Source organism: Thermobia domestica, chromosome 10, assembly GCF_964235325.1.
Source record: "Thermobia domestica chromosome 10, izTheDome1.hap1.1, whole genome shotgun sequence".
Taxonomy (NCBI): domain Eukaryota; kingdom Metazoa; phylum Arthropoda; class Insecta; order Zygentoma; family Lepismatidae; genus Thermobia; species Thermobia domestica.
Genome location: NC_137463.1, coordinates 32407740 through 32420297, shown reverse-complemented (window position 1 = coordinate 32420297; position 12558 = coordinate 32407740). Strand labels below are relative to the sequence as shown.

General features: G+C 35.4%; 1 protein-coding gene across 1 annotated transcript in view; it reads left to right on the top strand.

Annotated features, from left to right (window-relative positions):
- PAN3 (Poly(A) specific ribonuclease subunit PAN3) overlaps positions 1–7932 on the top strand; it is a 59281-nt gene extending 51349 nt beyond the window's left edge. The window contains exon 13 of the mRNA XM_081727951.1: positions 1836–7932. Coding sequence (XP_081584077.1) covers positions 1836–1961 — 126 coding nt within the window. The 3' untranslated portion in view covers positions 1962–7932. The remainder of the gene's footprint in view (positions 1–1835) is intronic.
- Positions 7933–12558: the final 4626 nt, after the last annotated feature.

Sequence of the window (12558 nt, the reverse complement as noted above, 5' to 3'; positions counted from 1 at the left end):
GTGGTGGTGTGTTAGGTCGGTCTCCATACTACGTCAGGCACAGTGGTACAGCAGTGTCCAGTGGCTGCAGCAGACGGAGGTAGTGTAAAATGGAAGACCTCTCAGATTTTCAAAGAGGGCAAATTGTTGGTGCGCGGTTATGTGGAGTGAGTGTGACGGCAGTGGCTACTGTGTTAGGTATGTCGCGTGGGACAGTGTCGAAGGTGATGACGGCCTACACAACACACGGGAAAACCACATCGGGGAAGCGGAACAGTGGGCGGAAGAAAATCATGAGTGATAGGTCACGCCGGGTATTAAAGCACATAGTCACGCAGAACCGTCGTGCCACTGCGGAGCAAGTGACGGAGGAACTCTAATCAGCACCTCCCCCACCCTGTTTCGACAATCACAGTCCGCCGCGAAGTACATGACATGAACTTACGGGGTCGTGTTGCACGGGCCAAACCGCTCATCAGGGACCATAACGCTTTCGCACGCCGCAAATGGTGCCGCGACCATGCAACTTGGACCGTTGAGGACTGGAAACGTGTGATATGGTCGAATGAGTCATCCTTCACCCTATTCCCAACCACGGGCCGTGTTTATGTGTGGAGAACGCCCAAAGAAGCTTATGATCTGCAGTGTCTCCGCCCAACTGTGAAACATGGCGGCGGCTCGGTGATGCTGTGGGCTGCCATATCATGGTTTTCATTGGGTCCTGTGGTCACACTCAGCGGACGAATCACTGCCAACGATTATGTCGCAATTTTAGGAGACCACTTGCATCCTATGGTCCGGATTTTGTTCCCGGACAATGACGCCATCTTTCAGGATGATAATGCACCCATTCGCACAGCTGGCGTTGTTGGAGCGTGGTTTGAGGAACATCGGGATGAAGTTCAACACCTCCCCTGGCCTGCCCAATCCCCAGATCTCAACATAATTGAACATGTGTGGTCCGTCTTGGAAACACGACTCCGGCGACGATTTCCACCTCCATCCTCTCTCACAGAACTGCCCGATGCCCTGCACGAGGAATGGTGTAAAATTCCACTTGCTACCATTCACGACCTCTATGCCTCCATCCCACGTCGCATCAAGGCTGTTCTGATGGCGAAAGGTGGCCCGACACCATATTAATCTGGTAAGTTGCAATTTCGTTCAGGTGTTTCCATTTTTCTGATCACCATCTGTAGATTATCCCCAAATTCAAGGTTCACTTCGGAGTCATCCTTGGTAAGGGTTCCTTTGTTGCGTGAGGCAATTATAACATTCTAAAAAGAAGTGATAAAATGCGTTTTCACTATGAGCACCGCTTTCGATATTTCAACAGTACAGCGATTTTTGTCTTCAGTCCAACACATGTTCATTACACTAAAGATGTATTTTGGGAACACAGTAAACGAACTCTGTCATTTTGCAGATATTATCAACAGTGATGTGTAGTTCATTGCACTGTTGAAATGTTTTAAGTTTTTCGAGCAAAGTGATCATTTTTAAAAACTGAAAAATTTAGACGTACCTAGATATGTTCTCAGGACACTGGGACAGCTAGCGAATGTCCCAGGTAAACTCGGGACGTCTGGTCAGCGTATCACTTCCATCAATAACATCTGGCCAAACATTGCTGATAATTAAATATTATCATACCTTTTAGTTTTCTTCGTACATACACGCTGATGACAGTCATGGAAGCTTAGCACCTATTTTCCTTAATGTGTTTATATTCGTAACTATAATATAAGTAACAGTTATTTATTTATTTATTTTTTATTTTATTTTATTTTATGCGACTATGCTGGGTATTGTATGTAGAAACTTGTATTATGACGAATGTATTTTTTCATTGGCAGATCTGCTTGATGTCTCGTGACGAGCAGAGTATTCTAGTAGTGAGCTATGCAGAGCTGAAGCAATGCTTGGAACAATCATTTAGTGAGATTCTTCACGCTGCTACGAGCAAACCTGAAATCTCATAGTAGCAACTGCAATTCCGTCGCTGCCAGATGGCTTGAAGACGATTTTCCACAGATGATCATCGGATAGATTTTTTTTTTTATGGTTATAGGCATCTGTGTTGAACAGTGGAGCCAATAACAACGTGTAGGGGAGCTGTGATCATGCATGTATTCTGTATGCATCACTTTTTTTTGTTGATCGTCTAAACTACATAATGTAGCTTTCTTTTAAAACAAAATATATATATTATATATATTTCATTCCGTGAAAAAAGAAAAGTACCTCATCTCCTATAATTGTGTAGCCATTTTTTTAAAAAATTCAATCACGGGAGAAATGGCATTTTGTTTTTCAGAAAGTACAGGAAAGCACTGAGAAGATCGTGTATTTTAGGTATATATTTTTTTCCCCTTAAGATGATTCTTTCTCTGAATGTAGCGCGTACTGTACCATAGATGACGATGCGAATTACCAAGTCCTTATTTCGTGGCCGTTAGTTTTACAAAGAAAATGCAGTGAGAAACAGTTGTGATAATTAATTAAAAATAAAGCCTTCTGTGCAGCTGCGTTTTTGTTTTTTGAGTCGATTTATAACGTGGTGATAATGATGTCGCTGGTGTGCTTTTTGGTGAAACGGTATCTATGGTATATACATAAAATATAGTGCTTTTTTTTCCTGTTATTTTCCGAAACATTCTAAGTAATAAAATATAACGAAACAAATGAACGATGAGAAACGAACTCATAGAAACATCAAGAAAGAAAGAAAAAAGACGTGGCACCAAAGGTTCTTTTGCCAGTGGGAGGCTAGGTGAAGAATCATCTCTATATTTTGGTTTCAAATAATGAAAATAAAAAGTGTGTATATAATATAGATATATATATATAAAAAAAACGAGTATCGTTGTCTGCTAAGCTTACCTATTTTCAGAAACTGCATATTATTTTGTGTTGTGACTTTTTTCTCGAGAGCAACATAATGTTCCAGTGTTATTTTTTTCTTCTCTCGAATGAATTAAATAACTTCCTGGCTGTTAGTGTGATCCAACCCTGTCCTGAGGCTTTTTTTTTTCTTGTCAAGAAAATCATCAATATGATAAAAATGTTTGTGGAGGGAGAATCTACATACACACATATAGGGGAGATATTTTTTTTTATTGAAAAAAAAGGGGGGAGAAGTTACCATTTGTGAACGGTTGCAGTGTTCTGAGTGCTGGGAAGATATTCTGAATTGTATTTGGTGCCTTGAGATGTCAAGATGGGAAACAATGATGTGCTGCCTACATTCCATTTTTTTTTTTTCGAAGTACTTGACGGAAAATGTCTTTCATTCATATGCCAGGCATAATTTCTCAGTTAAGCGGTCACATTACTTAGAAAAGGGAAATTTGAAATGTTTGGGTTATTATTTTTCATTATGATTGAGATGAAAGAAAAAAGTAAAAGAAAACATCGACTTGTGTGAAGTCAAGGGACTTCCGGTTTTTGAAGGGAAGTGGAAGCAAGCAACAAAACATATTAACATGGAAGCAAACAAGCATGATCTACTTTCCAAAGGCTTAAAAAAATGAATGAATATTATTATTAAGGCACAATAAATATATTCAACAAATAAATAAATTTATTATAAAAAGAAAAAACTTTTAAATGCGATAGAAATATTAAAAAGGAATAATTACTTAAGTTTAAATGTAAGGAAATAAGTAAGCGATTTTTTTTGTTGTTGTAGTAGTTATAGTACTGGAAGTACATATCAGTGGATTGCAGCAACGTATGGCGTCACAGACTTGAAGACTGGTTGTTGTTGTTGGCAAAAGATAGAAGAGACATGCTTCGGGGCATGGGTTTAAATGAAACAAAAGGCAAAAAATAAAAAACAGAAAACGATGTGTATATATTTATACATATAAATATATATGTATATACAGCATATATACATATATATAAATATGATGCAAAGAAATACAAGTAAGTCACTTTTTTTCTTCCATGAAGAAGACCCAGAAGCCAGGTTTAAAATAAAACAATTTTCATGGAATGGAGCCGTAAAGCTAAAACAGTGCGGAACATTCCTTATTATAAATAGCCAATGCAATGAAACATTTTAAGTTCAGAAGTAATTTTTTTTTGTTTTGTTTGTTTCTGGTTATTAATAACATGGTACATATTCAGGTTCATATAACAAGATTCTGGGAACTTTTTAGGGGTTCATTGTGAATAAAAATTCAGAGGTAAGAAAAAAAATGTACAAAAATACACAAATAAATGAAAATATAGACTTTCCTTTAGTAATACTGTTGTATATTATTTCCTGCAGAGAATTATATTGTGGTAACAGGATTTTATAAATCTGAGCATAAGAGAATATTTGCCAATATTTGCTTTGTTCATTATTATATCGTCGAAATTATAAATGAACCAATGTTAGATGTTTGCTTGCTTATCTGCTGTCTTTTTTAAAGGTAATTTTTATAGACCTTTTTCGTTATAAAACAAAATCTTTCATTTATATTTTACTTATTTTTATAATCTTTATTATATTTTTTTTTTATTATGTAAGGTCAAATTCACTATTTCTTGGAGGCTGGGGTGGGATGTAGAATTAATATAGAGTTATTATCTTTATGTTCTGTGTAATTACTCTAATCTTGAAAAGTAGAACTGTCGTGTCAGAAGAATATGTACTGATTTTTAAAACGGTATGTAAGACATGTTTCTGTCTGTTTTATTTTTTCCTTCTTGGAATAACAGGTATTAGTTCAGAAATTATATAGTCATTAAAATTTGAACAATCAGTATTATCATATTGAAATTATTGTAGATTTATACTAGATCTCTTAAGAAGCTACAGTAATCTAGTAAAATTAACAGCTAGCATGCTTCAACATGAATTTCTCTTTCGTTTTTGAAACTACAAACAAGATAAAATAGTTAATCTGTTAAAAGTCTTGTTTACTGTGTATCATATATTCTCTGCAGGTGCAATTAGTATCATTCCACCCATCGTTTAAACACGAGTGTTTGATAGCAAATGTGACAGAAAAAAAGGGTGAATTTTGAACAATCGTTATATAAGTTGGTACCAGTGGCAAATATTAAGATAAAAAATTAGTTAAGATTTCAACTGAGCTTTGTATTTTGGTGTTTAAATAAATAAATAATAAAAGAAGTATTGTCAATGCCCATTAACAATGTTTTTATTGAGCATATTTGAAGTTAAAAATATATTTACACGTATAGTTAATTCTGTTAAATTTGATAAATGCAAGCAATTTTCGTGATAGTAACTTTTAATACCGTGATTTGGTTATCTTGTTTCTTCTTTTCAAATATACATATGCTAGAAAATTATTGTAAAGAGATCGTTAAACAAATACAGCATTATTGTATCTGGTGTGAACTTTTACTTTTCCTATCAATGTGAGTAGTGCCACGGTCGCGGAATAACCGAAGCCAAAACTGCTTATTCGTTCTAAATAAACGTCTTAGTAGTGCAAAAAATAATCACTCTGATCCATTTCGGAACCGTAATGCAGATAGATATAAATTACAATTATAAAATTTCTTTAGTACAGTTGTACATAGAGAATAGAATTATGCAGTGCAGTATTATGCAATAAAAGTAAAATTTAATTTGATACTAATGTGAGTTACTCGCACCTATTGCTGGTAATAGAAGAATAAGGGTTATAATTATCACATTCCAAGAAGAGTATATCACTTAAAAACTTGTGAATTAAAAATAATGTCTGGAATAAATCAATACATAAGAGGGATCCAAATTTTTCCGCTTGGTAATGCTTAGTATGAAATTCTTGTCACTGTTTTAAGTGTCAGCATTAGTAGAAAGATGTAGTTCAAGCATTTATTTCTTTTATTTTACTTATTAATGTTTTCAGGGTCAAACGGAAACTATTTGTTATTACTTGTAAGGCCGAACATGTTTCTGTTAATTTTTAAATTCACTTACAAAGTTATGCCTTAAACATCATGGGCTGCATTCAGAGTCATTCTGACGTGTGATTAGCGTCATACTAAGAGCGTGACTACTGCATGAAACGTTAGTCGGACTATTTAGTATGGCGCTAATCACGCGTCAGAATGACTCTGAATACGACCCAATGTCATGTTCAACTAGTTTTCATTTTGATCTATTGCTTTCAAAGAATAATTAAAGAATCGAGTAGTAAGTTGGATGTTCTAGCTTATCTGAACAAAATATAAAGACAATACTTCCGTCCTAGCTACAGTATTAAGATCCACACGCATTTTTAGAATTAAAAGTAGTTTTTTTATGCGTATTGTTTCTTAATTTTATTGAAGATATAGAATAGTTATTTTTTTTAAAAAAAAAATGCATGTACGAGGGTCATCCAATAAGTTATCTACCTAGACAGGAAGGAATGCACATAGGTTCACCTGGTCATCACTGTTTCTCGATAGTCGCCATGGAGGTCTATGCATCGTTGTCACCTTATGATCTTCCCTGCAGAAGGCTGTGTGCGGAACTTCTATGGGGCGGAGAATCGTGGTATTTCCACTGCATGAACTCCTGCTTGCTCTTAGAATCCCAATGGTGGATCTAGGTTTCTTCCTCTTGTCACCAGTTGAGCCAGGAATTTGTCCTGGTCCTCCTCAGAGAAGTCCAAGTCTTCACGTAACACACAGTCTGCTCACGACCACTGCGTTGCTCCGATTGACCTCAGATTGCGCAGTGGGGTTCCCCGCAGTAGTCTTGGCGTTCGTGTTAGGAGCTATTATGCTCCGTCCCTCCCTTCGTGTCTAGGTAGATAACTTATTGGATACCCTTCGTAATTTCTTCCAAAAGGATCAAGAATTGGTAAAGCACTCCAGTTTGCAGGTATCTTATATCAGTGCTGTTACTAAAACAATATGGGTCATTTAATCATCAATCATTTAATAGTCACTATATAAAATAATGATATAGTTCAAACGAAAGAATCTACAACTTTTTTCAGACTTGGTTTGTGGTATACATTTCTGAGATAAATGCACAAATGTCAAGACCAAATCAGGCTTATATCATTATAATGTTCATTGTAATTGCAAATGTTCCGGATAAATTATTAGGAAACTAGAAAGTTCCTTTTCGACTAAGTGTATATATAAAAATTCATTAAAACTACTTTGAAGTCAGAGTGAAAATATAATAGTAATTTCTAAATTTCTAGTTGTTTTCTTATTCTTGTAATAGTCTTTATCATATTAAATTGGGTTCCGAAATTCAGACTAATGTGTTAAATGGTACAATAATGCTAGTATAAATATCGACAGTTATATAAAGAAATATTGTAAATGGAGGGTTTGTTGTTATTACTTAAAACATTCTGTATTGTTAAGAATTGAGTTTTATTGTTATTATTCGAAATCCTTCGTCATTGAGTATTATTGGGCCTTTCTTTTTTTGTGAATATTACAATGATTTTCTATTATGCAAACACGTACAGTCTCGCGCAAAAATAAGTGAAAATGTATGTTAGATTTGCTATCTTCAGAGGTGCTATCAGTTGCATTTGTTGAAAGATTTCTTTGCTCAAGATTCGGAATAGAGTGCGTGATGCATTCGAAAATTATGAAGAAAGCAAAACTATTGAATAGAATTTTAAGTATCTTTGTACGCGACTGCACTGTCAGAACTTCCGGAAAGAGAGACATGATAGCGAATTTACAAGAGTTTATTGTGATACGCAGTTCAGAAACTTGCGCTGTCGAGATGTTATTTATGTTTTAAAAAAATATTATTTAGCTATTGTAAAAGGAATGAATTGTAATGGAAAGGTATGTAGAGAACAACTTGAGGGAGTAAAATAATAAATTGACATACAGTGAAATACAAAGCTCAGTTTAGTGTACAATGTTTGTTGCATTGCAATAAAAGAATAATCATCCTATTTGTTTGACAGTAAACCTGGCCAAAATGTGTAACAATGTATGAAGATTTTTTTTCAATAAAGTATTTTAAAGTATAAATATTGTAAATGCTTTCATTTGTTGCTAAGAACCTCGTTCGCCATGCTTTGTTAAGCTATTTACAGAAGTTGATGAAAACGGAGATATATCCCTCTTTTTCACTACTACCCTTCATTTTCATAAATTTTTATATTTACATCAATATGCTATAAAAAGCAGTTATTAATGATTAGAATTGGGAATTTTAGATGCTACACTTTAATTTTGTTTTGGTATTAAAATGTCCAAATTAGATTGTCTTGCAAAGAAAACATTAAACAAATACTCCTAACTGTTCTGTGGTTGCACCTTGTTACACTTCTTCAATACAAGCATTTTCTTTGGACCTTTCCTCAATGTCATCACCTTTTCACTTTTTATATTTTAATCTTTCTTTCACATTTGTTCCTATCGTAGTTAAACAGGACACACCAAACGAATGAGGCATTACATTACTTTCGCTTCTACAGGGTGTTTCAAAATAACACCGACAACGTTTAAGACCAAGATAAGACAAAAAGCATAGACCAACCTGGATGCACAAATGCTTCCTTCCTATAGGCTGTCGAAAACAAACAAACAAAAAAAATCTTTAAAGGTCCATAGCTCCAATATTATGGGACCTAGTCGGGTCACGGCTTAGGGGAACTAACATGTACTCTATCCAAAAATACGTTTCAGAATTCTGTGATATGCAGCAATTTTCATAGAGGGAGTTGGGCTACGGGCATAGAATTTGAAATCCTCACTAACTCCCTTTATAAAAATTGTTGCGAAAGTACCGCAGATTCTGAAACATGGATATTTGGATAGGGTACATACTACTTCCTAAGTGAAGTCTTGACTCGACTACGGTAGGTCCTATAGTATTAGAGTTGTGGACCTTCAAAGTTAATTTTTTTCATGTTTTTAGCAGCCTATAACTGCGAAAGGAAGCATTTGTGCTCCTAGGTTGGTCTATACTTTTTTTTGTCTTACCTTGGTGTCAGGAATCATTTCCCAAGCGTTGTCGGTGTTGTTTTGAAACAACCTGTATATAGTCCTGTTAGACAAAAGCTATTGAATAGAAAGTTGTGGAAACATCTATGAAACTGCCCGATCACGGCTGACCCTAATTGGTATTATTGATTGCTTCGTTACATACAAATATTTAGTTAGTGTCCGGATTGGTTGGTTGATTTGAGCTTTTAACGTCCTGTTTTAGCATCGAAGCTATATGAGACGTAGACGTACATCTTAACGTGAGATCCGAACCACATGATTCCCACCGGGAACCAAATCTGGGTCTCCTGCGCCGAAAGTATATACACTATAACCACAAGCCTTACTTACTGACTGGAGACACGGCCTCATATATATATATATATATATATATATATATATATATATATATATATATATATATATATATATATATATATATATATATATATATATATATAAAAGTGAAATGTTACCCGTTTTTTTAACAATTTTGTGAGCTTGTGACTTCAATAACATTGTGCTTTGGCGATGACCAAAGATGAGAGACGTTGGAAGCATTGAACTGCAGTACAGAAACTATTTGCCACATCTCCGGGAAGCTACTAGAGTATTACGACAAGAAGTAATTATCTGCTTTCTTCTACTCCAACTTTTTATAGTTGACACATTTCATTCCATCACAACTAGCCTCCCCTACTGTTCTGATGGCTAGTGCGCGCCTTGGTGCATGGGATAGCATTGAATGCACTATGGTAGTTTGGATTCCAGCTTGAACTGTAGGTCTATGTCTCGTATGGCCTCGGTGTTGAAAAAAAGGCTCACCTCTTATAAAAATAATTTTAAATACTTTTTTCCGAGAAAAGTAATATATATGTCGAACTCGCTAATTACACTTTAATCTACCAAATTATTCTGTTTTCTGTTGTTTCTTAGTACATCTACGCGTTTTTTAAAATAACATATCCAACCTTTAGTATTATTAGCAAACTGTATTAATTGGTTCCGTCGAAAAGCATTTTTTAACTCAACTAATACTACAGGATGTCCTAAAAGTAGTGAATAGGTATGAGAACCCCCCCGACAGGAGATTATATGTAAAACAACATTGCGTATACAGTAACAAATTTGAGAAACCAAACATTCAATAATCTTGTTCAAAATATCTCGAAGAGATCACTTAATGATAAGTAGCTTTGTGTAAACAAACAAGACTTATCACATTTGGGTACGTGAATGGCCACTGTGTAGGTTCGGATTTTAACTCAGGTAGTTGGCTCTTTCTGCTTTGAAAATGACGAAGGAATAGCTGTCAGTGTCGCCACATATTGGATACATTGGGAAATAAATCCAAGAAAATGGAAAGCTGTTAAATTGCAAAGCAAATGTCTGCATTAGATGGCCTCCAAACTCTCAACTTCTGATTTCTTCCTCGGAGGTTTTCTAAGGCTCTGAAAGAACACATGCACATCAAGTATTGATATCAGACTAGTGTAGATTGACTTCTCGAATACGTTACTGTCATAACATAAATAGTGACCATTTGCTCAGTGTATATTTCACACACAACATTTCAGCTTTTCATGTCTCGCCTTGTACATATGCTTCTTTCCCTTATTCGACAAGCATTTCACCAATTATCTCATACTAGTTGAACCAGCACATCATTCATATATGAGCATGAATCTCCTTGTCATTGCTCACAATACCTGTACATGTCCCTTTACAGACACAAGTGAAAGATATCTTGATAAAAATCGGCAAGGGGTACCATAAAGGGAGGATTTTTTCGATTACCTCGCACCGTTCGCAAGATTTGAGCGTACTTCCGGTTGGAGTTTCTAATTCATGTAGGATCAGTTTTTTTCTTTGTTTTTGCATGCAGTATGTAATAAGCAAATACACTACACAATTAATTATAATGTCAGTGATATATGGTGTTCATTGGGCAAAACACTCCAAACAATAAAGATTCATCTTAGACTGGAGAAATGTTTATCCTTCGTTTTTCTTCATTTGGGCATGAAACAAACGCCTGAGAGATACTACTCCTATATACAATTATGTAGTGTTGGAATGTATAACTCGTAGGATACGGCGCTTTACTTTAAAAAAAATTAACACTTCCAGTGTACCAAAAAAAAATAATAACGGCCGTTTTTTTTAAATATTCAATTAGAACGACAATGAAAACCTTAGCGCTTGGGGTTTTCGAGATCTCTGTCGAAAGGAATGGAGACAAGCATATAAATCTAGCATTTTAATATATAGATTGATGGCGTCTCGTCCCGTTTTTCTCCTTTACTCTAACGGATTCTGGTATATAGTACACATTTCAATATATACAACAAAATTTTTGCCATACGTATTACGAGAAACATTGAACAAATATAAATACGTATCGTACCATATTCGTACAAAGCACCACTCTGAACACAGAGATCCGGGTTCGATTCCCGGCGGGAGCTCATGTGGTTCGGATTCAACGTTAATCAGTAGGTTCACGTCTCATGTAGCCTAGCTGCTGAAAGGGACGTTAAACTCAAAATCGACTCAACTCTGAACACAGTTGAAAGCAACCTTAATAGGAACACGGCAACATTAGACAGATGTAAGCATCATTTTCAGTAAAACAACTTACACATTGGCAATTTAATTATTTATTACCAAAAATTTACAAGGTTTTATACACAACAAATTTGTTCCATAACATCGTTCATTTAAAGAATTTTTTGTTTTATGTCTGAATTGGAAACTACTATAACCTGGCAACAGTACGTTCGATTTCATAAATAGAGATAAGATGGAATAATTTCTGCAAAGTTACAAGCCTAACCGGGAGACAAGTTTAAGTGTTAGCTATCATACAGTTTTACAAACTGTCGTTCACTTTATAAAAATATTTTTACATTACTTCTCTTTTTTTAAATATTATTCTTGTGTATCCTTATGTTATTTTCTTGGCGTATGGTCAAATAAAATGTGTTTCAGATCGATAATATGCCTGAAAACTTACACGCCATTAAAATGATTATGCGAAAAATACGCACTACCATGTGCTAAGTAGTCACTACAAGCACGAATTGTATCTATTTCCGTTCAGAAGAGGGCGAAGCTGGTGGACCCCCGCGGAGGTGTGTCCATAGGGAGCACGTGTGAAGCGATAGTGGGTATGTGCGGAATTTTTTTTTTCAAACTGTAGTTACTACTCGTATTACAACTTATCTAACATTTATTTTTCCTCTCCCGTGCTCGCTTTGCGCATTACCAGAGAAATTTATTCATAAGCTTACCTGCTGAAATTAATGCCATGTCTTCACCAAAGTTATTTACTCCTGATAGGTCTTTCAGTAGACCACATTGAAAACTAAATATCTGCAAAGTGTTGACAATGTGTATCGTGCAATACTGTTGTAATCATGGAGTTCACGTACAATTTGCATGAACTGATCGCGTTTGTTTCTATTTTAATGTGTTTTTTCGCAGTGCATGACATAGAGAAAATGTTTCGTAACAGTAACAAATTATCTGCTTCAAACAGTAATGTACGTTATTACAATTATGAACAGTAATACGACTTTCTATAGTACTTGGGGCCGCGTTGTCTCAGTGGTAAAACGTTCACTTCTGGTGCATGGGATCCTTGGTTCGATCCCAGCTCGCACC